Source organism: Microcaecilia unicolor, chromosome 12 (genome assembly GCF_901765095.1).
Source record: "Microcaecilia unicolor chromosome 12, aMicUni1.1, whole genome shotgun sequence".
Taxonomy (NCBI): domain Eukaryota; kingdom Metazoa; phylum Chordata; class Amphibia; order Gymnophiona; family Siphonopidae; genus Microcaecilia; species Microcaecilia unicolor.
The window spans coordinates 75,754,739-75,782,735 of record NC_044042.1 but is presented as its reverse complement, the minus strand read 5'-3'; the positions used below and the strand labels follow the sequence as shown (position 1 = coordinate 75,782,735).

General features: G+C 44.7%; 1 protein-coding gene across 1 annotated transcript in view; it reads left to right on the top strand.

Annotated features, from left to right (window-relative positions):
• Positions 1 to 27,997, top strand: part of KCNH6 (potassium voltage-gated channel subfamily H member 6) — a 124,571-nt gene that overhangs the window by 33,197 nt on the left and 63,377 nt on the right. The window contains exons 3-4 of the mRNA XM_030221117.1: positions 13,781 to 13,939; positions 19,358 to 19,569. Coding sequence (XP_030076977.1) covers positions 13,781 to 13,939; positions 19,358 to 19,569 — 371 coding nt within the window. The remainder of the gene's footprint in view (positions 1 to 13,780; positions 13,940 to 19,357; positions 19,570 to 27,997) is intronic.

The following is a 27,997-nucleotide window of genomic DNA, read 5'->3' as shown; positions in this document are numbered from 1 at the left end:
GTCTCTTTCCTCTGCTGCCTCCAAGCAGAGAGTCTGTTCTCTAGTACAGCAGTATTGCATGCACGCACACAGCTTTCTTTTCCAGCCACAGACCATATATTTGTAGAGATCAAGTTTGGCTTTATTAAGAATAGCAACATTAAAATGGCGTCCTGTATTTCTAAGGAGGTTTTGCACCATCAGTGTGTCAGTTCCAACTGCCATATATGCAAATCCATTTTGCATCATTCACATTCAGTGCCATTTTGGGTTCAGAGTCTCCAACTAACCAGATTACTTATCATGAACAACATATCTGCCAAGTTACCCATTCCAGGAGGGAGACATTTTGGCCAGTCCTGATTTTAAACTTGCATCCCAAAGCAGTGTAGTATTTGTAGTCCATGATTCTATCCGTTGAAGTCAGTGCTGCAGATCCCATAGTGCACCAGGATGAGGTTGGCAGAAATCCAGGATCGGTCAAAAAGTCTTCCTCCTGGAATGGGTAACTTGGCAGCTCTGCAACAAGTATTTACAGAATTTCCTACCAGGGCCCCACAGAAGCTCAAGAGCCCACAAGCATTCCCAGCCCAGAAAGCCCCTCTGCTGCAAACATTTTCTAACTTGGTCAGCTTTATCAGAACCACCCAACCTCCAGTCCTCACCCAGCCACAGAGCTGCCAAGGGGACCCGATTTTTGAGAGGGAGATTTTAGTACATGCCCCAGCCACGCCCACTCTGCCTTGGCTCCACCCACTCTGCCTCATGTCATCTTTTTCTTTTGATGTAGGCATAAGGAAAAAAAAAGATTTTAAATGTTCCCAGGTTTCAACCCAATTCATGTTTAATGTGGGATATAAATAAGTAAATAAATAGAAACTCTGAAAGTTGAACAAGTGATTCTCATAATATGATGTCTGTTTTAGAGGCCCTTTACCTTGAGAAAATAAATCTCTGCACAAAGATAAGAGTGTTAGGGTGTCCCTATAATCAGCCCCTCCAAATAAGACACTGATTACAATTTCTAACAAATTACTACTTTACCTATGAAAAGTTATTCCTTTATTATACTTCTATATCTAGATAGATAGATAGATCTATATATCTGTCTCTCTGTATATATATATATATATATATATATATATATATATATATATATATATATATATAGATAAATAAATTTAAATTGTTTAAGCCACGCTTGACAAATTCGGGGTAATGACGTGTTATAAAATATTTCTATGTTTATGTACAAGTCGGGAAAGGACTGGATTCTATTCTATCTGTTTTGAAACGTTAGTGTAATTATTAATTACTACATTGACTTCACCCTCACACTTTTTCTGCCGTCCTTCTACTCAAAGGATGTCTTTTTGTTGCTATATTGATGAATTCAGTCAACTGACTAAACACCACCGCTTTTCCCGCCTTCCAACCTCGAGACCCCCCCACCCATCCCTCTGCCTCGTGCTTGTTTCCCCAGCACTGAGCTGAGCGCCCTATGCACCTGCCCTGCTGCGCCAACGCCACTCCTGGGTAAATGGATAAGCAGCCTCTTTCTCCATACCCCTCCCACCCGGCATTCTCTGTCCTTCTGGGCTGGCCACTGCTGTTTCTCCCAATGAACAGCAGCAGTGTGGGAAAACAACAAATAGGAAATATGGGGCCGCAGTCTTCAGGCATGTGCTGTCGGCTCTGCCGGTCCTCTCCCCCGGAATGGGAAGTTGATATCACCAGGGGCAGAGCCAACAGCGCATGCCTGAAGACTGGAGCACCATGCTTGCTGTTTTGCCACCCCTGCAGCTCATTGGGAGGAGCAGCAGCAGTGGTGTGGTGGTGCAGTTTCAGCACCGAGCGGGAGAATTTCCCGCTTTGGCAGGCATGCGGGAGATGACCTTCCAAAGCGGGAGTCTCCTGCTCAATGCGAGAGACTTGGCAGGTCTGCAGTCATCTGCCAGTTCATGACCAGCCAGAGCTCTTTGCTCTTTCACTCTAGTGCAGGGGACAGAGACAGGACAGTTCCTGGTCAAAATGGCACCCCAGGCAGTTGGTCAGATGGTAGTGGGTTATCATATGTAGTGGTGTTTCACAAAATGACACCCCAGGCCACAGCAGCTTTTGCAGGGATGCCAAGAGAGGGGGGGCAGGGGGGATAAATTCCCCGGGCCCAGGCCTCTAAGGGGGGCCTGGCGCCGGAGTCTCTCTCTCTTCTGCTCCTGACAGGACCTGAGTGATTGCATCCTGACAGGAGCAGGAGAGAGAAAACTCCGGCGCCGGGCTCCCCTTAGAGGCTGGGGAGGACCCGGAGGTTTCTCCAGCACTGCTCTTCTGCCCAGCTGAGCGGCTGCTTTTCCTCTCAGGTGCACATGCTCGGTTTTGAAACCGAGCAAGCCCTGAGAGGAAAAGCAGCCGCATGGGCAGGCAGTCAGAACTAGAGGAAGAAGATGTCTTCTGCTGGCGGAGCCTGAGATCCCCCGGGGGGGGGGGGGGGGGGGGCAGCAGCGACCCTGCCCCGGGCTCGGTTCAGTCTCTCGGTGGCCCTGAGCTTTTGCACGCACTTTCCTTTCAACTCTGTGCGGGTTGTCAATTCTTGGCCTGACTCTGGCCCAGATGCACAAAACCTAACGAGCCCACAACTTGCCTTTTAAACTGGTTCCAGCCAGTTTAAAACGCAAGTAGTTCACCCCGGGCATGCACTAAGGGCATTTTCCCTGCCACGGTAGCAGGCAACGAAAACGGAATGCAAATGATTGAAAAGCTATTATAATGAGCTGCACTACCGTTGCAGCCCATTATAATCAGATGCACTACCGTTTTTCCTATTCCCTTACCGTAGGAACCCTAACGAGATGTCTGACCTCTTGTTAGGGCTCCTGTGAGGGAATCGGAAAGGAAAAGGGCCCCCAAAAAAGGTAAAAAAGAAAAAAAAAAAAAAGCAGGGAGTGCATGTGAGGGGCATCCTTTAAGGACGTACTCTCCCTGCGCTTCTGAGAGACGTCTTTTTTTTTCGCATTTTTTTTTTAGCTCTGCCAGTGCTGGTGTTTTTCCCCCCTTCTATTTTGTCTTCGCCGCCCCTCCACAGCAAAACTTTTATGTTTTCCTGGTTGCCGAAGAATCGGGACGTCCCTTTAGATTAGGCTCCTCTTCCTGGTCTCTTCAGCCAATCAGAGCGCGTTTCGCTGACAACAGCCAGCTAAGCCCGCTTTGATTGGCTGAAGAGACCAGGAAGAGGAGCCTAATCTAAAGGGACGTCCCGATTCTCCGACTCAGGTACCGAAGGACTAGAGAATGCAAGTGAGCTACAACGAGTAGCTCATTTGCATTCCCTATCGTTGATGCATTCCCGTTCCCTACCGATTTGCTATGGAATCGGTAGGGAACGGGAATTACCAATGTCTTTAATGCATCTGGGCCTCAAAGCAGCAGCAGCAAGGCACTGCCCTGGCTTGCCCACTCTTTACACTAGTAGAGGTCTTGTGCAACACAGATCAGGAAAGCAGTGGTTTCATTGACTCTTTCACAAATTGTACCCTCATTTTTGCTCCATATTAAAGCTAATTAGATCAGCAGTCTCGTGTGTTATAGAAATGCTTCATTTCCATGTGTGACACACTCAGTCAGTGACAGGAGTGGGAGTCATAAATTCCAAGTCCCAGGACTTCTCTGAAATGATAATCCAGAGCTTAAACCACACCCTCTCTCTTTCCTTATTACAGTATTCCTGTTAAACCCTAAACCAGGACTTCATACCCAACCACAAATTATGTACAGGCACAAGTCCCTTCCCTCAAGAGCTTACCAGATGCAATAGGACAGAAAGCATACAAGCAGGAAAATCAAACTTTGAACCCTGATCTCCTGCACTCCTACTCCATTATCCTAAGCATAAGGCCACGACCCCTCCCTCACACTACTACATGATAAAGAAGAACAAAGCTTGTCTTTTAATTAGCCCTAGGAAGGGAATTTGTTAACTGCATTTAACACCCTTTATATACAGCGCATATTAAACAGCGACTGTGTGCTTGTCTGTGCACTTGCGCATGAAAGAGCAACAATAACTGAAGCTGACAGCTCTCATTCTTCCCATACTACAATATCTGCCTGGGTGCTGGGGCTTTTTTTTCCATGAGAACTTAGGCCCATCATGAAGTACTCATGTAGTGTGGGAAGAATGAGAGCTGTCAGCTTCATGGGCCTTTTTTTTTTTGCTTAGTTATGGAGGGGTTTGTGCTGTCCAGTGGCGTACCAAGGTGGGGGGGGGGCGGTGGGGGCAGTCCGCCCTGGATGCACGCCGCTGGGGGAGTGCTGCGCGCTGGTCAGCATCGTTCGTTTCCATGCTCCCTCTGCCCCGGAACAGGTAACCTGTTCCGGGGCAGAGGGAGCATGGAAACGAACGACGCTGACCGGCGCGCGGCACCCCCCCAGCGGCGTGCACCCGGGGGGGGAGGGGGTTCTTTCGCCGGGGTGTGGTCGCGCTGCATGGGGGGTGAGGCGCATCGGCATTCCGCCCCGAGTGTCAGCGCCCCTAGGAACGCCACTGGTGCTGTCAAAGGTAAGACCAAGACTAGATCTCAGACACAGGGCCCTGCTTTGCGATCCTACTGCAGCGATTCCTAAATCTGGTCCCGGAGGCAACCCAGCCAGTCAGGTTTTCAGGATGTCCACAATGAATATCCATGAGAGATATTTGCAGACACTGCCTGCACTGCATGCAAATCCCTCTCATGAATATTCATTGTGGATATCCTGAAAACATGACTGACTGGGACACATCTAAAATCAGATTAGGGAACCACTGCCCTACTGACTTATGAAAATATGAGGCTGGACATGAGATGAGTGGACACATACCACAACCTCCTCCATATACTCCCCTACTCCTGGACAGTAGTTCTCAACCCAGTCCTCAGGGCATACCCAGCCAATCAAGTTTTCAGGATATTCACAATGAGTATGCATGAGATAGATTCAGTGCATGCAAATCTGTCTCATACATATTCATTGTGGATATCATGAAAACCTGACTGGTTGGGTGTGCCCCAAGGACTGGCTTGAGAACCCCTTCAATGCAGCCAGTCTGAGGGGACAGGTGAGGGGTAAGGCACCAGCACCGACTGCAACTACTACCCAAAACACTATTCTCCAGACCAATGCCACTCATAGTCAGAACTCTTAAAGGGATTTTCATCTAAGTCTGCCAACTGGATCCAGATTTCTAGGACAGGGTTGATCCAGTCCTGGATTTACCACGTTGCATGCAGGGACTTGTAGTTCTGATTTTCCCATCGCATTTGCCAAGAAAAACAAGACTACAAGTCCCAGCATGCACTGGGATAAACCCAGGACTGGATCAACCCTGTCCTGCAAATCTGCATCCAACGGGCTGTGATCCCAGCAGCCTGGGTTCAATATCTATTACAGCTCCTTGTAATCTTGGGCAAGTCACTTAACCCTCCGTTGCCTCAGGCATGAGAACCAAGATTGTGAGCCCACTAGGGACAGAGAAAGTACCTGTATATAAAACATGTAAACTGCTTTGATTGTACCACAAAATGCAATATGTCAAATGCATTACCCTTATGTTAGGGTTAGCCTTATAAGAGGGAAGCATTATCGGTCTGTGCTAATCCTCTTTGATTTGGGATATACCAGACTGTTAATCACCACTAGCGTGGCATGGGCCAGAAAAAAATGAACTGCTCCCCAGAGAGAGGAGAAGAAGGTAGGTGGGTGGAAGGAGGGGCTGAAAGGAAATATAGCACCCTCTTCCTATCAAGGTATAGGGAAAAATCCAAGGCAGAAGATTAAAATCAACAAATGAGGAGGATGCATAGGGAACTCAGAGCAGCATAGGATGATACAGGATGGACCAGCGGTGCTTCAAGCCCAGTCTGTAATTGTAGCTTAACCTGATTACTTGAAAGTACCCAGCAGACCCCTTCCCTGTTGTTCACATACAGAAGTAAGAGGTGGAGATCCTCAATAACCTCGTGTTCATTTCAAACTGCCAGTATTTTGGACAAACACACTGTGTGCGTCATATGTCACAGTACCTCAAGACCTGCTTGCTTTATCTCACGCTTGATTTCTCTGTAATTGTCATCTGCTGTCCCTCACCCAAGCATTGTCAAAGAAACGTCTAGCAAGGTCATATTTCTTTATTAGAAAAGCATAAATCCTCACCACAGGCAGCAAATCTTCTCCTGGTTTATTAAAGAATGACACACATTGTATTGTCAGCAGTCAGCGAGGCCATGCTGTTAGTTGCTCCTAGGACACAGGATCAGGATGGCTACCAGAGAGTACCTTTGAAAAGAAATAGAATTAGAGCAGCCAAGTTATCCAGTTCCAGGTTGGAGATTTTGGGACAGTCCTGAATTCCTGACCACCCCATCCTGGTGCATTATGGGACTTGCAGTACTGACTTCAATGGGCAGGAATAGACACCACGGGGCTCATTTTCTAAAGAGAAAAACATTTTTAAAATGGTCATAAAGCACTGTGTGGACAGATTTCTTCTCACAATGTCCAAATTGGTATTTTAGAAACCTGCTTTACAGACGTCTATCTATGCATTTCATCTGCAGTGTATCCAAATCGCAAGGGGGCATGTTGGGTGTGTTTCAAAGGTGGGATTAGGGTGGGCTTAAGGTGTGCCTAACACTTGGATATTGTACAGCCATAAAACCAAAACATCTAGGGTGATAACTCCATTCACTAGGCAAATCTCTCCTAATTGCACCCTTCTCCTCCATCGCTAACTCCAGACTCTGATCCTTTTATCTCGCCGCACCTTATGCCTGGAATAGGCTTCCTGAGCTGTTACGTCTAGCTCCATCTCTGGCCGCCTTCAAATCCGGGCTAAAGGCTTACCTGTTTGATGCTGCTTTTGACTCCTAACTTGTCACTTGCTCGTAACCTTTATCTTGTCTTCCTCTCTTCAATTGTCCCTTTCCCTATGTGTTCTATCTGTCTGTCCTACCCTTATCCCTTATTTGTCCTGTCTGTCTGTCCTGATTTAGATTGTAAGCTCTTTTGAGCAGGGACTGTCTCTTCTTCATGTTCAATTGTGAAGCGCTGCGTACGACTGGTAGCGCTATAGAAATGATTTATAGTAGTAGTATAACTTCAACATTTTAGCTGTTTTTCTAATGAATAAGACAAAAAAGGTGTCCTGATGACAACTGGAGGGATTCACCGACCCCCTCCCTTCCCAAAAAACTGTGAATAAAAATAGTACTCACTAGCCTGTATGACAGCCTCAGATGTCATAGCCAGGTCCATTAGAGCAGCTTGCAGGTCCTCAGAGTGGTGAGTGTAGTGGTGGGTGCAGTGCACTGCAGCCAGGTGGACCCAGGTCCATACTTCCTCCTACCTGTTACACTCCAAAAACCAACTGTACCCACATATAGGTGCCCCCTTCACCCATAAGGGCTATTGTATTGGTGTACAGTTGGGGGTAGTAGGTTTTGGGTGAATTTTGGAGGGCTCAGTAATCAGGATAAGGGAGCAATGGTAAGATGTATACCTGGGAGTAGGGCTACCATTTGGCTCCAGAAAAAGGAGGACACATTGATCCAGTCCGGGTTTTGCTTCCATTGAAAGCAATGGAAGTAAAACCCAGACTGGCTCAATCTGTTCTCCTTTTTCTGGAGCCATACGGTAACCCTACCTAGGAGCATTTATATGAAGTCCACAGCAATGCCCCCTAAGGTGCCCCATTGCTCTCCTGGGATGTCTGGGGGACCAGTCTGCTAAAAATGCTACATCCCAATGGCTTGATTTTCTACATTTTTCTTTTGTGCATTTTTTTTTCCAAAATGGGCTGAAAAGATAAATGCATAGAGCACAAGACCTTGTTACAAACAGTGTTTTGGGGGGGAAAAAAAGATAGATGTTTTGCTATCAGCAGGGACCAGCAGGGAGACGGGGCACAGCCATAGGACAAGAGCAGGGGAAGGAGGAACCGGAAGACCAATAGGAGAGAAGCAAGGGAAGCCAGGCAGAGGAAGAGCAGGCCCAGGTGGTTGGAAGCAAAGCAATCAAGGAGCCTGGAAGCCAGGCAGAGAGAGAGCAGAAACAGGTGCATGGAAGCAAAGCAATTAAGGAGCCTGCAACCACCGCTCTCTGAACAAACCCAGAGAAGCACTACACACACATGGCTTAGGGCAGTGCCAGTCAAGTGTGCATGTCAATGGGACCCCGCGCAGCCCGAGGACGCCGCTTGCGTTGAGGTAGGGGACATGACATCTTCTCTAGCAACTGGTAATGTTGTAGCTGTGTACAATGACATTATTTTAATAGAATCTCTAGGACTCACTGCGAGCATCCAATAACGGGACCCTAGGCTCTCTATAAAACCATATAGCAAACCTGCCATGCCATTTTTGTTTATTGATTTACTGGGATTTATCAACTGCTTTCATGAAGAGATTCACCAAAGGTGGTGTACAATTTGGAAGAACTCAAACAGCAGCCATCCTACCTTAGAAAATGTAGCACAGCAAAATTGCACTGGGCCCTAAAACACCAGTACACATCCTACTGGGAAAAGAGAACAAGTAGAAAGGCTGTGAAGCCTTTTGCAGAAGCTGCAGACTAGTAGAATTGCAGGCTTATTTTCAAAAGAGAAGGGCACCCATATTCCAACATAAATCGAGAGATGAGCGTCCTTTTCTCAGGGGCGCCCAAATCAGCATAATCGAAAGCCGATTTTGGGCGCCCTCAACTGCTTTACGTCGTGGGGATGACCAAAGTTCACGGGGGGTGTCGGCAGTGTAGCGAAGGCGGTACTGGGGCTTGCTTAAGAGATGGGCGTCCTCGGCTGATAATGGAAAAAAGAAGGGCATCCCTGATGAGCACTTGGCCGACTTTACTTGATCCATTTTTTCTTGCGACCAAGCCTCAAAATGATGCCCGAACTGACCAGATGACCACTGGAGGGAATCAGGGATGACCTCCCCTTACTCCCCCAGTGATCACCAACCCCCTCCCACCCTAAAAAAAAACTTAAAAAATGTTTTGCCAGCCTCCATGCTAGCCCAGCTCCATGACAGTAGTATGCAGGTCTCTGGAACAGTTTTAGTGGGTGCAGTGCACTTCAGGCAGGCAGACCCAGACCCATCCCCCCTACCTGTTACACTTGTGGTGGTAAATGTGAGCCCTTCAAAACCCACCACAAAGCCACTGTACCCACATGTAGGTGCCCCCCTTCACCCCTTAGGGCTATGGTAGTGTTGTACATTTGTGGGGAGTGGGGTTTGGGGGGCTCAGCACACAAGGTAAGGGAGCTATGCACCTGGGAGCAATTTGTGAAGTCCACTGTAGTGCCCCCTAGGGTGTCCGGTTGGTGTCCTGGCATGTGAGGGGGACCAGTACACTACGAATGCTGACTCCTCCCATGACCAAATGGCTTGGATTTGGTCGTTTCTGAGATGGGTGTCCTTGGTTTCCATTATCGCCGAAAACTGAGGACGATCATCTCTAAGGTCGACCTAAATGTTGAGATTTGGGCGTCCCCAACTGTATTATCGAAACGAAAGATGGACGCCCATCTTGTTTCGATAATACGGGTTTCCCTGCCCCTTCACGGAGCCGTCCTGCGAGGACGGCCCCAGGAAAACTTGGGCGCCCCGTTCGATTATGCCCCCTTATATCACCTATGTCACACAGAACACAGGCAGACCCTCAACAAACGAAGCAGATACGTATGTGGAAAACAATATTTAATTGAATTAAATATTGTTTTCCACATACGTATCTGCTTCGTTTGGTGTCCATCTTGGAGTTTGCAGATCGATTACCCTGCTGTTTTCTTAGACCCTCAACAAATACAGAATGGATGGCTGCAAATTAGAATACAAACATACAAACACATATTTTGAAAAGAGGAACATTGATTACCAGTATCCTATAGAATTCTCTTTAAGACCCTGATGCTTATCCATAAAATACGTATTACTGGTTTTCCTCTATTCCTAGCAAGACACTGTACCCCATATGTACCAGGATGCTCCCTAAGATCCATAGATCATCAACTTTCAATAAATCTGTTATGAAACTACTTGTAATTCCTTATTCCATGTTGCAGGTCTATCACTATACCTACGTACCTATGTCTTGTATCTTCTTTTCAGAAACTCAAGTTTGGGCTAAAAACATATTTCTTTGAGAAGCATTTTAACTGAAAAGCAAACAAGTCACGGGCCCTTTTGCAAAGCGGCGATAAACCCAACGCGGGCGTACCGCTCACTAAGAGGGAAGTACTGCCGGGCTACTGCAGCTTCTCAGTGGTAGTTCCCACACCCAGCCCGCGTCATATCCAGTGCTACAAAAATATTATTTTGGTGTGTACCCAGCGGTAATCGGGCAGTGCTACATGTTGAAGTTTTTTTCTTTTATGGGTATTATTATTATTATTATCATTATTGTGCAAGGTGGCAAATAGCATTTGTTCTTTTACTTTTGTTTTTCTTTTTGCGTTGTTTGGTTTGCAGTTTAGAATCTATTTTAAATTCTAACTCTGGTAAATTGCTCCGTGACCATATCTTCTGCTACTAGGGTACTTCAGAACGTTTTAGTAATGTTTGTTTTAGATTTGTTCCACAACGGTTTAGTTCCTTATAACACTTTTTGTATTAACACGACAGCTTTGTCAACTAAGGTTTATGGATTGACATATATATTTTTTTAGCTCAATTATTTTTAATGCTTTACCAATTTACATTTTAATTATTGTTTCTCAGCGTTTTTATTTATTATCATTTTTACTAAACATATATTTTCTTTAAATAAAATATTTTTTTTAATTTTAAATGGTAATTATGTTTTTAATTTTTATGTTGATAATTATGTGCATGGTTTAAATTATATTTTACATTTTTGTACACTGCCATACATGTTTATCCACCATTTTCATTTATTATTATTTCATTATTATTTTTTACCTATAGAGCTTACTGTTTGACCCCTGATGTAGGTGTTTGCATGAGTCGAAACACGGCCCATGTCAGGTCCTTTCTTTATTTTCATCAATAAAAGACTGTTGGACTATATCTCCAGTGGTGATTCGTCTTTGGTCAGCCTCTACTTTTGCCTGCTGTGATTCGTCATTGTAGAGGGATCCCCTGCTTTGTTCTTTGGCCCCTCCTACATCCCAGTGGCTTGATTTTCTACGTTTTTCACTTGTGCATATTTTTTTTGAAAACGGCCTTAAAAGATAAATGCACACAGCACAAATCTCCACTACTCCAACTGCAAAGGACTAAAATACAAGTCCACATACGCAACCAGTTTCTCCTACATTTGCACGCAACTATGGAACGCACTACCGAAGGCCATAAAAACAACGCAAGACCTACCTATCTTCCAAAGGCTACTGAAAACTGACTTGTTCAAGAAGGCATACCATAAACAACCATCCTAATTACTAAATAATAAGATTGATCATGAACTAGACAGAACCGAACTCTTATCACTTGACTGAAAATGCCATTGCTAATAATGAATAAGCACTAACACTTTAATTCCTATAATTGATGACCTAACATATGTTACAATCTAATCTATCACTCAGGAACCTATATGCAATGTTACAATCTAATCTATCACTCATGAACCTATATGCAATACCATAATGTATTATTCTTTACCATGTATGTACGCACCTTAATGCAATACCATTTGAAATTCTATAAACCGGAAATGGCAACCGCCACTACGGCAAATGTAAGCCACATTGAGCCTGCAAATTGGTGGGAAAATGTGGGATACAAATGCTACAAATAAATATTTTTTGGAAAAAAAAAGTAGACATTTAACTTTTTTTGAAAATGGTTACATTTGCTGTTTGGATTTGGGACGTTTAGAGCAAAACATCCAAAGTCCGACTTAGATGTCATATCAAAAATGCCCCTCCATGACTAATGCCTCTGAATTTAATTATCAGCTTAACCACACCCTCCTTCCCCACCAAATACTGACATTTATGGAACGCTATCCACACATAGAACTGTATGAGATCAAGCACACGACCAGGAAATCCCTGACTCCAGGAATTTATGGCCTAACTTTAAGTACATGCCCCCAATATTCAGCTGGTGGTGTTAAGCATGTTTTTAAAATGCTGATGGTCACTGGCTAAATTATCCTCTGATATTCAGTGCTGGGCCATGTCTGGGCACTGGCACTGAATATTGGGGGATAATTTTGGGCGGCCTGGCCACCCAGAGCTTCTGCAGGCCCAACCGATATTCATAATGCAGTTATGCAGGCCCCAGCTTACTATCAGGCTGGGGACTCGCATAACTCTTTTTTTTTAATTCCCCTGAATCCCATCCTGCCCCCCCCCCCCCCGACAATGCTCCCTCCTTCCCTCCTCAAGCCCACATGTGTAGTACCGTGAGTTGCTGTGAGAGGTCACATTAGACATTTTAGAATGGCACTGCAATGGGCAGGAGCAAGGAGTCTGCACTCCTGCCCCCAATGACCATCGCTGGACCACCAAGTTATAAGTAGGCCTGGGGGTCCTACCTGGATGTTGGGGGGGTTCTGGGGAAGTCTTTCTCATGTGGTCTTGGGAGGGGATGGAAAGAGGTGAGAGAAGGAGGGGGCATTGTCAAGGGTGTGGAAGGGGGCTCGGGGGAATGTTTACAAAAAAAAAAGAGTTACATGGGTCCTGGTCCAATATTCAACCACGGCTCGCATAGCTAAGCAGCTTAATTTAGGACAGCTTTTGAGCAGTCTTAAATTAGGCTGCTTAGCCATGTGGGTGCCGGCACTGGATACTGCTGGCACCTGCATTACCTCAGGCTCCTCCCCAGTGCCGCCCCCAGCGCCGCCCCTGACCTGCCCACTTTTTGTTTGGGTTGTCTGTGGGGACATTCAGTGGCACTCTACGGTTAAGTGCTGCTGAATATCCCCACTTAGGTGGTCGTAATTGATTTAAGCAGGCAGGAGAGGCTTTGAATATTGGCCCCCATGGAAATTAAGGGGCCCTTTTACTAAAGGGTGTTAAGCCCTAACCCATGCTAAACCACACATTAACTACTTCTAAAAAATATTTTTTGATAGGACATGTCATAGGTGGAGAATGGGTGTGGGAGAATTATCCAGCTAGTGTGTTCAAATTGGTGCACTCTAACTAGATAATGCAGAGTTGACGCAGGAGTGTGTAGCACCTCCTAAAATAGAAGGCAGTAAGTGCTCCCGTGTTAATTTTTTGCAGGTACAACCTGCAAAATAATAATAAAAAACCAATAACCCCCCCCCCCCCAAAAAAAAAAAAAAGAAAAAGCTTTAAAAATAGGAAATGGTAAATCTGGGCTTAGCATGCAAGAAAGTCCGGTGTTAGTACGTGCTAAGCCCAGAATTCAGTGCACCCTAAGTGACTTGCTCAAGGTCACAGAAAGTGCTTGGGTAGGGAGACTTGGGTAGAGGTCCACAGCCCTGTTGCTCTGACATTAGGAAGGTCTCAGTTACCTTAACCTCATACCCCTTCTACAGGTGACCCTTACTCATATTACAGTAAATATCAGCTCATGGTTCCAGATGTGCTCTACAGACAGAAATTTGAAAGGAGTGACACCCCAAATCTGAAGTGCTTGCTCTATGGCTGCTTGAGTAACCTCCTAAACTTTGTCCACAGAGAAGTAATCTGAGTTGAGTTTGGCACCCCAATTGTTTTGGCAAATTGGCTTTTAAGCCCAGAATCTAATCCCACATTTTAGCTTCCTTCTGTACCAGCCTGTTACATTTTTTCTGTCTTTCACTCTTTTTATCTTTTGTGTTGTCTCTTCAGGCTCCTGTCTGCGGTGCTTGGTGGATGTTGTGCCCGTGAAGAATGAGGAAGGTGAAGTCATCATGTTTATCCTAAATTTTGAGGACATGACTCTGCTTTTGGCAAAGAAAGCCAACCGGACTCTTCATGAGAGGTTGACGAGAGCAGCCTTTAATTCAGGTGAGCAGGCACCCAATCCAAGGTCAGCCCTCATCTTAGAGCAACTTCTTCTAAATTTCCTGTATCCCATGTACACTACAGTGGATGATTATGGTGTCTTCCCTCTTCCTAACATTAAAATACATCCTATGATGTTTGAAAAGTAGCTGTCCATCTTTCAGCATTCCAATTAAGCAAGTAACTGTTATTTTGACCTCCAGCCACAAGAGGTCACTGACAGCTGCTCAACATTATCTGCAAACTTCTGCAGATGATAGCATGCTGCATCGTTTCTCTGCATTTCATCATCTTTGAGATGGGAAGATGACTTCCAATGCAAGCCCAGTCTGGGCTGCTTCTTTATTGGACATTCAAGGCTTGCTTCTTGCCTCCATTTGCCAAATAGAAGTATAGCTAAGGGAGTTGCTGGTGACATTACTTGTCCTGTGACTACCTGTAAGAAGCTCAAGATGAGAACAGAATCAGCACCTAGACCTGCCACAGCTCAATTTGTTTAGCATGTAATATCTGAGCTCAGCTACCAGAATCCAGACGACAGAGGACTCAGTTCAAAACCATGGGTTATGGGGGCACATTGATTTTATATTTTGTTGATTACAGAATCACTCTTAGGCTGAGAACAAACTCCAATGTCAGTAGACTTGGCATGTTCATACTGTCCTCAGCTGATGTAATGACCACAGAACAGGGTCCTTCCCATCACCTTTTAGCTTCCACACCATGTGAGGCTTTCAGTATCACTGCTAGACTTAATAATGCTTTACAGTTTGGTCAGCTTTTCAAGTTGCCAGTTACACCCTCTGGAAAGCATGTCCTAGTGCAGAGAAAGCAAACCATGCTTGTCTGTTCCCTCTTTTTTGGTCAAATAATTTTTAACACAGCACCACCAACAGCAAAATGATATTAACCTAACTTCCACAACATAGTATATAGGCATAGAACATAACATGACAGAATCCTATCTTTTGACATAGCCTGAAGATATCAATGAAGCTTTCCTCATTTTCACAGCATGATCAAAATTTATATTTTTAACACCATTTTATTCTCATATTTGTAAATTAAGAATACTTAATTCCAACAGTGAGTGAAATGAAGATTAGAATTGTCTTTTCAATGATTAATGATCACCTTTAAAGCGATGGATAAGAGAAGTCAAACATGTAAAAATTATCAGATGGCAGTTCAACTTTTAATGCTAATAATTTCCATATTACTATTCTTAGAGATCTATTTCCAAGCTTAAAAGAGGTCACCCTTCTCTAGATTTTAGACAAGAATATCTGGAGATTTATATCAGATATTTGTTAGTGCTCATGTCTGTTTACATGACCAGGAAACATTATCCATATTGCTTTTACAATATTGTACTTTATCCAGGGTCCACAGAAAGAACAAAGATTGGGACCCTTGGATCAAAATTTGTTCCACGATGTTTCTGTTAATGATCCTTCCATCTTGTTTTTCCAAAATTCTCAGTGCTGTTTATTCTCTCTATATTGGTTGCCTTGTATCTACAGAGTAAAACTCAAGGTATTTGTTAGAGTTTAAGAGCTACCAAGAGGCACATGGGGCCTGGCTATCTTCATGTACCTAAGCTGAGGTCATCCCTGGCCATTTGACTCTCTGTAGGACAGGAAACCAACCTTTCCCATATTGTTTTCATTGGTTAGGTTGTTTTTGTCTGCATTGGATGGATCAGAGGGTCCATGTAAAAAAGGCAACTACAAGGAACAAAGCAAGTTTTAAATATCAAATACAGACTGGATGAGCCAAGAGGTTGTCAAGCAATATAAATCAGTGACCCATCATTTCTTAAAGGAGAATTCATTAGTAACCAGCCTTTGACATGACATTAATGCCAAGTGAGACATATGTGATGAAAGGGAGGAATCACCCATACAACTCCCCATCCGCAGGAAAACAACCCTTGTTTCATCTCTCTACAAACAGTGATTGAGGTGAAATTCTCCCCAGTCACTATCATGGACTTGTGCATTCATTTGCCTCTTGAAAAGACCAAGGGAAGCCAGCACTTTCCTCTTATACTTGACCATCCTTTAGGCAGCGTTTCCATCAAACCTGATAATGTGCCTTTGTTCTGTTTTCATTTAACAAGGTGATGGTAAGAGGATGAAGCTTAGTCTTCCATCCCTCAGATGTCTCACTGTGCAATGAATGTCTCTGCCTGCAAGTGAGTTTGATGGAGTAGCCATTGACTATGTAAAAGTAACCATAGAACATGCATGATTGTATTTCATAGTAGACTGTAGGTGACCTTGTAGTATGCTATAACACCCATAAGAGGGCTCAGTCTGTAGCACACTGAACAGTTCTCATGCTTGTAAAGGGATTCAGGTCAAAGGTGAAGGTCTTCCTGGTTAATTTCCTGCCCCAGTGCGTTCAGATGCTTATACAGTCTTATGTCTACACATAAGTAAATGAGAGTATTTCAGATCCCCTTACCTCCCTTTGCTGTAGGTTCAGATGGTGAACCATCACCTGTGTAGCACTGGGCAGCAGAAGAATCCCAGTCTGAATGTTTGTGGTCACTTTCTTGTGTGGAATGGATTCAGATTATAAATTCAAGACCAGAGCCTTATTTACCCTGTGTGACCCAAGGCAAGTCACTTGCCTTCCCTATGCTCGGTTTTAATCCCCAGGTCCACCAATGACTCTTCTGTAACCCTAGAGCAAGCCACTATCTTTAAATTTTTCTAGTTGTTAAATATCCCAAGGCAATGCTATGATGACTGAGGAATTTAAGCCATAAACCTAGATGCAGTAAACCTGACAGCAGATAAAAATCAAAAGGCCTATTTAGGCTGCTCTGTTTCATTCCTGCTGCACTTTTCCCTTGACTTCTCTACAACTAGGGATTCTCAGTGTTCAATCAAGGCTTTCTTAAACTCAATTATTGTCTTTGTCTTCATCACTTCAGCTGGGAAGCTGTTCCATTTCTCCACCAACCTATTCATGAAGAATTGTTTTTTGGTGTTGCTCCTGAGTTCCCCACTCCTTCCAGAGTTTCATATCATGAGCTCTGTGTAGGGATCTTGTTTAGGTGAAAAATATTGAACAGCCCCCATAATATAGTGCAGAAAGGATTAATCTGTAGTCAAGACATTCAGTTAGAGTCCAACCTTGTGGCCTTAGAGGGACAGGTCTGTGACCTTCCTGATGCACCTGCCTCCGAGCATGTGAGAGATTTTCCTTGCATGCTTCTTCCAGGATTTGTGCATGTCCCTTCTTTTTCAAGAAGATCCTGTGTCCTTCCAGTGTTCCTTGCATGTTCCTCATCCTCCGTCATAATACCATATTTTTGCATTCATTGCTGAGGACCAGACTCCAGGACGTAGTCAGGACAATGTTAGCTGCATGAAGAAAGAATGGTTGGCAGAGCTTAAAGTAGGTGGGGGGAAAGGTGACAACTTGTATCAAATAAGCCTTTGCATGGGACCAAGCTTGTCCTTCCAAAAACAATCCCAAAAGATGCTACTGTCTTTGCACGGATTTGTGCTCTGCTTTGATCTAGTGCTGGAATTATTCCCTGTTTGGAGAGATCCTGCTCCTTCCCTGTTCCTTACTTTCCCTGTTCCCTTGTCAACTGCAATTTCTTGGAATCCTAACCAAACCGTCTCTCCTGGCTGTCTTAAAGACCACCACTGGCTTACTCATCCTGAGAAACCTGGAGATTCCCAAGTAGATACGCTCTTTGTCTGAGACCAAGGAACAGATTTTGCAGGAGGGGAAATTGTTTACCTTACAGGAGGATGAGGAGGAAGCAGAGGAGGTGGACAAGGAGCAGCATCAGGAGAAGATTCCTCAGAATCATGCACAGCCAAAACAGTCAGGATTTGGTGACCTGGCTAGACTGTATACTACCCTTTTGTCCATTTGGGGAGTGGTCTACAGATAGAGCCCGGCGGGCCTCTTCCATAGATATTGGATTTATTAGACATGAGTTCCCAAGAAAGTACTGAGAGAGGCGGGCCAACTCAGGTAGGGGACCATACAGGAAGAAAGTTTAAATGTTTGACAGTAAATAAATATTTAATTATTGTTCTACCTCAGGTGTAGGTTCCCTTATTCTCTCTGTGGTCTCCTTTCTGAAGGTACTTGGATTTTTTTGTGACAGAGCAGGGAGTCAGATATGTTTGAGAGGAGCGAGAGAAAAGGTGTGGGATGCTGAATGGTTTGTTTGAGTTTTTCATGACCCCCTGTAGGTTGTTCTGTCTGTCTGTCTGTTTGTTTCCAAGGAAGGTAAGTAAGCTATTCTCCATAGGCTAAAAAGATCTTAGGGAAGTTCCCTAGCATAAAACCCAGCAAAATGCACTGGAAGCACTGAAAAGACTGTGTAATGTAGCTATTTTGCACATGAGACCTTCTTATCAAAATAAGATGGATACTAGATGGTGGAGAGATATTTTTCTATAATTTTTTTTATTACAGAATGATGTAATTTTGCTTTGAGCTGGCTCTGGGAAAGCAATAAATAAATGCATATCGGTAAATAAAAATGTAATTTGCAGGGGCAGCAGAATGCCATTTTGTTTGGAGAGGGTCTAAGCTCCACCCTCAACCCCATCCCAATTCCACCCAAACCCCAGCATCTCCCATTCCCGTCCCTACCATTCCATAGTCCAGCATGACGCCCCCCCCCCCATGTCACTCCCTCCCCCATGGAATCCAGCATCTCTCTCCTTCCATAACTCATCCTTCTATGGTCTCAAGCATCTTTCTCTTTCTCTTTCCTTCCACTTCCCCCTCCCTCACAAGTTATTAAGTGTCCTGGGGCAATGACTCTACAATGAGCATTACAGAAAACATATTTGGGCTGGCCCATATGGGACCTTGAGCATCTGTGCATGCTCAAGGCCTGCTGGCTTCCTCTCCTCCAAACTTCCTGTTTTGGAGGAAGTGGGATCCAGCAGGTCTTCAGCTTCTGGCAGGCCTTGAGCTTTCAAGATGTTCAAGGCCTCACATTGGCCATTCACAATGAGTCTTCTGTAATGCTGATTGTAGCATTGCTGCCCTGAAGGAAGGGAAGTGAAAAGCTAAATTCATTCCTACAGAGGAATGGAAGGAAAATTTTGATAGTGTCATGGTACTTATGACTCCTCCCATTCCGATGAATATGTTAATGTGTGACTTTTGACCTCACGCTCTGGCTGTGTTCTGAACTTCCTCTAGCTTTTCAGCCCCTCTGGTCCTCTGAGGGACAAGAGCATAGCCTAGTGTGTCCAAAACATGATTTTCTCTCTCCTCCCCATTCCTGCACCACTGCTGAACTATTAACCCAGGGAGGAATGTTCAATGGAATTGCTCTTCTCATCTCTCTGCAGGTCTGGGGCAACTATGTTTGTTTTCTGTAATGATTGCCCTTCACAGCCTTTCTTTTGCTTGATTTTTTTACAGAGGGATCCCAGCTCAAACCAAACGTCTTGAACGCCACATCAGACTCCGATCTTGTGCGGTATCGCACTATCAGCCAAATCCCTCAGTTCACTCTCAACTTCGTAGAGTTCAATTTGGAGAAGCACCGCTCAGCCTCCACCACAGAGATTGAGATTGTAGCACCCAGCAGTGCCTTTGAGCGGACACAGAATGTCACAGAAAAAGTCACCCAGGTAGGGTTACCATATAGAGCCAAGGATTGCTGAGTTTCCCTTATATACTGCTGTGCTCAGCCTGCGACCATGAGCAGTGCTGGCAACCTGACCCCAGGAATAACTCTTGTTGTTGCTGAGAAGGTGGCACTGTCATATGAAGACACTTACCTGGAGTTACCCAATGGCTTCAGGTCATCAAAGGGCAACTTAAAGCAACTCCAAGTTTTACCTACCTAAAATTTCAAGAAAATTGATTCCACGGATCATTATGGGCAAACCCAGGACAAGCTTAGTCTGTCCCAGATGATATGTTAATCCCATATGCCTTCTCTCAGCCACATCACAACCCATTGCCGTCAGTAGGAGAATTAACCTCATTATAATGCCCAAATGCCATAAAATTCTCCCAGACCAGTGAAACCTTAGAATGTTTACAGCTGTTCTTGGAGAGATTATACTGACTGTCTGTTGGTGTTTTATGTGGTTTTGTATCCTGGAGGCAGGGAATGGATATGATTTATTTGGGCTCTTAAGATATGATGGTGGAATTAAGACGTTGGAAGTAGTCATTTAAATTTATAGTGTAGTTCCTTGGTCTTCACTCCCAGTCCTTGAGGGTCACCAATACTTTGGGGTTTCAGAATATCTCTAATTAATAAGCATGAGAGATATTTGCATACAGTGGAGGTGATAAGCATGCAAATCATTCTCATGCATATACATTAAGACCTTGGTCTTCACTCCCAGGCCTTGAGGGCCACTAAAAGAGATTTGCATTATTCTTACTTTAGAGCTTCCCAAACTGTGGGTTAGGATCCCAAATCAGGTCACAAAACCCATGTTTGGGGTCACGACCTGGGTGGGCTCTCCATAGGTGCATCATTATTCTGCATCTCCAGGAGGTCACACAATTTTATTTGACCGCAATCATGGGGTCACAGCCACAAAAAGATTGGTAAACACTGTCTTACTTCAACTGCATTCAAATCTCTCTCATGCATATTCATTAGATGGTGGCCCTCAAAGACTGGGATTTGGGAGAGAGAGGAATGCATTGCCCCTCCAGTCCACCCCTGACTTCCCCCAAATTGCAGGGCTGGCTATGCCGGAGGGAGAGCCCATTGTTAAACTTTTACCAGCACGTCACTGTACGTGAACCTTCAGTCATGCACTCATGCACCCCCCCCCCCAAGGGTGGCTTAAATTTCCTCCTCGTTTCAACTCACCACATTTCCCAGATGGCCAGCATTTCCCCTTCCCCTCTCTACCCCCCCACAAATGGAAAGCATCTCCTCTTCCACTCTCTCCATCCACCCCATTCCCCTCCCTTCACTACCCCCTCCACTTGGTGGCCAGCATCTCCCCTACCCGCTCTAATCCTCTCCCCCAAGGTGGCCATTATTTTTCCTTCCCTTTGACTATCCATCTCCAGTTGGCCAGCATTTCGCTTTCTCTTCCCTTCCCTATTCCCACCCTGTATTCAACATCTCCCCCCCCCCCCCCACTCCTTTCCTCCCCACTTCAGGGGCCTGACGCTGCCTCCAACTACCTCCTTCTGCACCAGCTCTAAGATTAAAGGGAAAGGGAAATGGGAATTGATATACCACCTTTCTGAGGTTTTTGCAACTACATTCAAAGCGGTTTACATATATTCAGGTACTTATTTTGTACCAGGAGCAATGGAAGGTTAAGTGACTTGCTCAGAGTCCCAAGGAGCTGCAGTGGGAATTGAACTCAGTTCCCCAGGATCAAAGTCCACTGCACTAACCACTAGGCTACTCCTCCAATCCCCATGCTGAAGTGCTGACTGTCTTTCCCCCCCTCCAGCAGGAAGTTTGCCTTGAAGGGGAGCAGGACAATGCAGTGCATGAATACGGGCCTGTACTTAAAGGGCCCACACATCACTCCTGTAAGCTTTGGGGCTGGAACAGGAGGATGTAGTGGGTGGCAGCAGCAACAGTGGAAGGGGGAAAGCTCTCATGCATGCAGGAGCTGCACTGCCATCCTCCAAGTTGTGCCACCCTAGGCAGATGTCTAGTCTACCTAATGGTAAGCCTGGCTTTGGGTCTTGAAGGCCCACAAATGGATAGGGTTTCCAGGGTAACCCTAATGAATGTGCATGAGTAAGATCTACATACGTTCTACTTCCATTGTATGCAAATCCATCATATCCATAGTCATTAGGGGTGTCTTGGAAACCCAGCCCTTTTGCAGCCCTCATGAACTGGAAGTGTATATTCCTGCCATAAACAGTTACTGGAAATATGACCAGGATGTAAGAGTCCTGATGGCACAGGACATGCTGTGGTTGCAATAGGAATCTTAAAAGGGCAGAATGCAGCATCATAGCATCTGTTCATAGAGGAAGAGGGCAATTTTGAAAGAATTGGTTGAGTACTGTAGAGATTTCATGGGTTCATGCAATTATTTGAAAATTTACCTTGAGGCATATTTTCAAAGCACTTTGGGAGGCTAAGTTCCATAGGTTTCTATGGAACTTTGGGAGGCTAAGTGCTTTGAAAATGAGCCTGCTTGTGTAGCAGCTAAAAAAGAGGCACATATTTCATAATGCACAAACTTTTACCCAAATAAAGATGAAGCGTTCCCATGAGTGGTGTAGAACGAGTAGATCGATTTTTTTACTCGTTCCAAAAATACAAAAACTAGGGGAGAATTGAGGAAGTTACATGGAAATACTTTTAAAACAAATAGGAGGAAAGATTTTTTCACTCAATGAATAGTTAAGATCTGGAACTCTTTACCAGAGGATGTGGTAACAGCAGTTAGCGTATCTGGGTTTAAAAAAGGTTTGGACAAATTCCTGGAAGAAAAGTCTATAGTGTGCTATTAAGACAGACATGGGAAGCAACTGCTTACCCTGGGGTTTGTAGTATGGAATGTTGCTACTCTGAGATTCTGCATAGAATCTTGTCACTCTTTAGGATTTCAGAATCTTACTATTCTTTGGGGTTCTACATGGAATGTTGCCACGATTTGGGTTTCTGCCAGGTACTTGTGACCTGACATGGCCACTGTTTGGTGGGAAAGATTGTTTGGCGCTACAAAAAGAATCATTGAAAATGCCTATGGAATAAATAAAGAATTAAAAAAAAGAAAATGCCTATGGACATCATCCTATATAGATTTTGACTCTATGGAACAGAGAAATCCGCTCATAGCGAAGTCATTTTGCTGTGCATCTCAAGCTAAATGTTATTTTCTTGATTTTTGTTGCTGGTAGATATTATGACTGCTGATTTATTTTTGATTTATTTATTTATTTGTGACATTTATATCCCACATTATCCCAAACAAGTTTGAGTTCAATGCGGCTTACAATAAACAGTATAGGATACATAACAAAGAATAATGCATAAGAAAGTAATTTGTTGTAAGAATCCAATTTTACAATACAATATCATAAACATCCGCTATGGATGTTTAACATTTAGAAAATCTACTATGAATGAGAAATTGTACATGAAGCAAAGAGAAAGTTAATGGTAAATGGAATAATAACCAATTCAGGTAATAATTTTATTTATTTGGTGCATTTGTACCCCACACTTTCCCACATTAGCAGAGAGTTTGTTTGAATAGGAACGATTTGAGGATTTTGCAGAATCTAGTATATTCCTGTATAATTCTTATTTTGGGTGGTAAGGAGTTCCACCATTTGGTTCCTAGGTAAGTGAAGTCTGCAGAGTGGACAGTTTTGTAGATCACGTTTTTGAAATTTGGGAGGTGTAGTCTGAGATAGTTTCTTGCCTCATATTTAGTGTTTCTTTGAGGTAAGTTTATTAATGGTACCAAATAGTCTGGAGCTGTGCCATTTAGTATTTGAAAGATAAAGGTACATAATTTGAAGGTGATTCTCGTTTTGATGGGAAGCCAGTGTAATTTGATTAATAAAGGGGAGGCACTTTCAAAACCAGAGATTTTATAGTGGAGGAGTGGCCTAGTGGTTAGGGTGGTGGACTTTGGTCCTGAGGAACTAAGTTCAATTCCCAGCACAGGCAGCTCCTTGTGACTCTGGGCAGCTCACTTAACCCTTCATCATTGCCTGCCACATTGAGCCTGCCATGAGTGGGAAAGCGCGGGGTACAAATGTAATAAAAATAAAAAATATATATGAACCTAGCTGTAGTGTTTTGAGCTGTTTGGAGTTTTTTCAGCAGGTACTTCTCACAGCCAGCATTACAGTAATCGAATTGGGATAATGTTAATGATTGTACCAATAGTCTGAATGTTTCTGATGAGAAATAGTCTGATCCTTTTTAGTTTCCAAAGAGACCTGAAAGATTTTGTGATTTCTGAGGTAATCAATAGAAATAAAACAAAATAAAACATGAAAAAGAAAATAAGATGATACCTTTTTTATTGGACATAACTTAATACATTTCTTGATTAGATTTCGAAGGTTGCCCTTCTTCGTCAGATTGGAAATAAGCAAATGTTGGTAGATGACAATATATATAAGTGAAACATTAAAGCATTCCAGTGACAGTCTAACAGGATGGGGTGGATAGGTGAGAGACAGGAAGAGTCGGGTGGATGAGGGACAGGGAGATATGCATGGAGACCGGAGGTTGAGAAAGCAGTACAATTTTCTGGTTTATAATGGGCTAGAAAACCCAGTGATTACTGAGGAAACTTGAGTATCAAATGTTAAATGTTTATCTATAATTATACCTAGAATTTTCAGATTATTGTCAATGGGGAATGAAGTGTGGTCAATTGTGAATCTGTTGTAGTTGTTATGGTCTAATAGGTTCATAATGACCATGAATTTAGTTTTTTCTTTATTTGGCTTTAGTTTGGATTCTGAGGCCCAGGTTTCCATCAAATTTAAGCCAAGTTTTGCCTTTTGTAAGATGTCTTTAATGTTCTTTTTGAAGGTTATGTATATAGTAACATCGTCCACATATATGAGTGTTTTGAATCCTGCTGTTTCTAGTCTGTTGCCTAGTGGTGACATCATTACATTAAACAGAATGTGCGATAATGGAGAATCCTGAGGGACGCCACAGTCCGGTGACCAAGGAGAGGATAAGGTTCCTTTCATTTTCACTTTGTAAGATCTTGATTTCAGGAATCCTTGAAACCATTTGTGTACTGTTCCACATATTCTAAAGTTGTCTAGTATGTTTAGTAGGATATTATGATCTACTACATCGAGTGTGCCAGACATATCGAACTGCTAATTTCTTTTCTGATTAAAGTTTTGAGAATTTTTGATCTATTTAACATCTTTTTTGGGAGGTTTTTCTAGACCGATGATGACCTTTTCTTGACTGATCACATTAACAAGTGGCCACAATATATTTGAGCCTGATATTGTTGATCAAGGTCTTGATGAGGTCTTTTCCTCCCTAATTTTGAGAACTAGATATTGGGATTCCTGTATTTCCTATATATTTACCATAATTTACATTTAAATAACAAAAATGCCAATGTTCTGCCTAAGCGCTATTCTGCAAACACAAACTTAGCTTATACAGTGTGTGCATGCAAGAGGAGCATACCCAGGGATGGGACATAGGTGGGGATCCCTCTTACGCATGTGACTTATAAAATACTGTAAGTAGCACATGTTCCTGCTGCATTTATCTGCTCAAATTCATTCTAGCTCTATGACTGGCATACGTTTAGGTACCTAGGTGTTAGGTGCACCGATACCAGGTTACGCTAGTGTTCCATAAAGGGACCTATAGAATAGACACCTACTACACAGCCCTGGGCGCCTAAATGGGGTGGCCAGCCTAAAGGAAAAATCCAGAGACCATTATTAAATTGACTTGGGGAAAATCCACTGCTTATTTCTGGGATAAGCAGCACAAAATGTATTGAACGTTTTGGGAATCTTGCCAGGTATTTGTGACCTGGATTGGCCACTGTTGGAAGCAGGATGTTGGGCTTGATGGACCTTTGGTCTGTCCCAGTGTGGCAATACTTACATACTTATGAATTGCCCCCAAAAGATTTGGAAAAGGCTTCTGTGATGGCCGCTCCAGAGGTAGATGCACCTGGTTTTTTTTTACATGTATTAAGATCCTGTTTGGATAATTTGATATCACTGTGATGACTAGGGTTATTTCATCATCCTTTGACTAGTACTTATGGAGGGTTTTCAACCAATGAAAAGAGTGCAACTTTTCATGTTCAGGAACCCTTCCGATCATCAGTGACTGACAGTTTTGATCTTTGTCTGATTACCTAGTGAAAAAGTTGTCTGCTGTCTGCAAAGCCGGAGTGAAACAATCTTTTAATAGGGAACTGGAAAAGATGGGGAGGAGAGTGAGGACTGAGCATTGGCACAATGCTGCCCCAGGGAGCGATAGAAGCAGGCAGGTGGCTGAACGGTGGAATCTGTTTTCTTCTTCTCTCCCTTTCTCCATCCTTACTCTCCCCTCCCTCCCTCCCTCTCTGTCTCACACACTTTTCTTTCTACCAGACACACACAGAATGAGACTGAAACACAAGCTGAAGCCGGTAAGCACCGGGTGGTGGGGGTGGGGGATATATGATCTGCTTTGGCACACTGAAGTATCTTCTCTTTTATCATTGTAAGGAGTTTTTTCAGATGCAGAGAGGAATGGCAGAGAAGTGTCATGCATGGCCCCTCCCAGGAAGAATTTGATGCCAGTCTGAGATTATGGTGGTTCAGGGGTTACCATTTTCTTCTTGCGTGTTTGGGGAGGGGGTCAAGGTGTGAGGAGAAGGAGAATGAGCCTTGAAGAAGTCGTAAGGGGTGAGGAGATGTTGCTGACAATGGGAAGCCATGTTAGTGTTCTTTGTCACCTTTCTAATAGTTCAGGGGTGGGTAACCATGGTCCTCAAGGGCCGCAACCTAGTTGGGTTTCTAACATTTCCACAATGCATATGTGTGAGATCTTTTTGCATACAATGAAAGCAGTACATGCTTCAGAGACAGGAAATACAGTACCTGAAAGTAACTCACCTTTCTTCTAACCCCGCGACTTCAGAGCTGCCTGTAGGTTTCCAGCGTTAGGGCAGAGTTTTGTTTTAATGCTGTTTCTCTGAGCATTTGTAGGGAATAGCTAATGACCTCATGTACATCCATTTGCCTACATTTAAATGCAATTTGTGCTAATCTTTGACGCAGGGCCGTGCCGATGCGGTAAGCGAGGTAAGCGCCGCAGGGGGGCGCCCACCTCTGGAGGGCGCCGCCGCGGTGCTTACCCTCGCCCCGGCGCCCCAGCCCAATCGTGGACTTCGGACGTCCCTGCTGCCCTCACAAGCGTAGCGCTTTTGCGAGGCAGCTCGGGCTCTCCCTCCTTCCTTCCTTAGTTCCCGCTCTGGCTCCCCGATCAGCAGCCCCCCCCCCCCCGCGTGTTTTAACCTTTACGCGATGTCAATCAATGAAGAACGCACACCAGACTCGTTTCCAGCTTCTCTCTTCACACAGTATCCCGCCCCTCGCGGGAACAGGAAATGCATCATCGCTGACGCTGAAGGCGGGATACTGTGTGAAGAGAGAAGCTGGAAACGAGTCTGGTGTGCGTTCTTCATTGATTGACATCGCGTAAAGGTTAAAACACGCGGGGGGGGGGGGGGGGGGTGCTGCTGATCGGGGAGCCAGAGAGGGAACCAAGGAAGGCAGGAGGGAGAGCCAGAGCTGCCTCGCAAAACGCTGCAGCCTGCCACATGTAGGGGAGAGGAGCATTGTTGGCGATGTATGGATGCAGGGCAGGGAGAGAGAAGAAATCATTGGACAGGAGGGGAGAGGGCAGAGCAGGGGAGAGAATTGCTGACAGGCATGGATGGGAGGGCATGGATGGGAGGGCAGCAGCAGGGCCCAGGGAGAGGACAAATTGCTGAAAGGGGAGGGGAGAGAGGAGGATTGCTAGCTATGGATGCAGCAGGGAAGGGCAGAGAGGGACAAGGATGGACATGGGGCCCAGGGAGAGTACAATTTGCTGGAAATGGAGGGGAGGGGAGAGAGGAGGATTGCTGGCAATGGATGGAGGAGGGAAGGGCAGAGAGGGACAAGGATGGACATGGGGGCCCAGGGAGAGGACAAATTGCTGGAAATGGAGGGGAGGAGGATTGCTGGCTATGGATGGAGGAGGAGGGAAGGGCAGAGAGGGACAAGGATGGACATGGGGGCCCAGGGAGAGGACAAATTGCTGGAAATGGAGGGGAGGAGGATTGCTGGCTATGGATGGAGGAGGGGGGAAGCGCAGAGAGGGACAAGGATGGACATGGGGGCCCAGGGAGAGGACAATTTGCTGGAAATGGAGGGGAGGGGAGAGAGGAGGATTGCTGGCTATGGATGGAGGAGGGAAGGGCAGAGAAGGACAAGGATGGACATGGGGGCCCAGGGAGAGGACAAATTGCTGGAAATGGAGGGGAGGGGAGAGAGGAGGATTGCTGGCTATGGATGGAGGAGGGAAGGGCAGAGAGGGACAAGGATGGACATGGG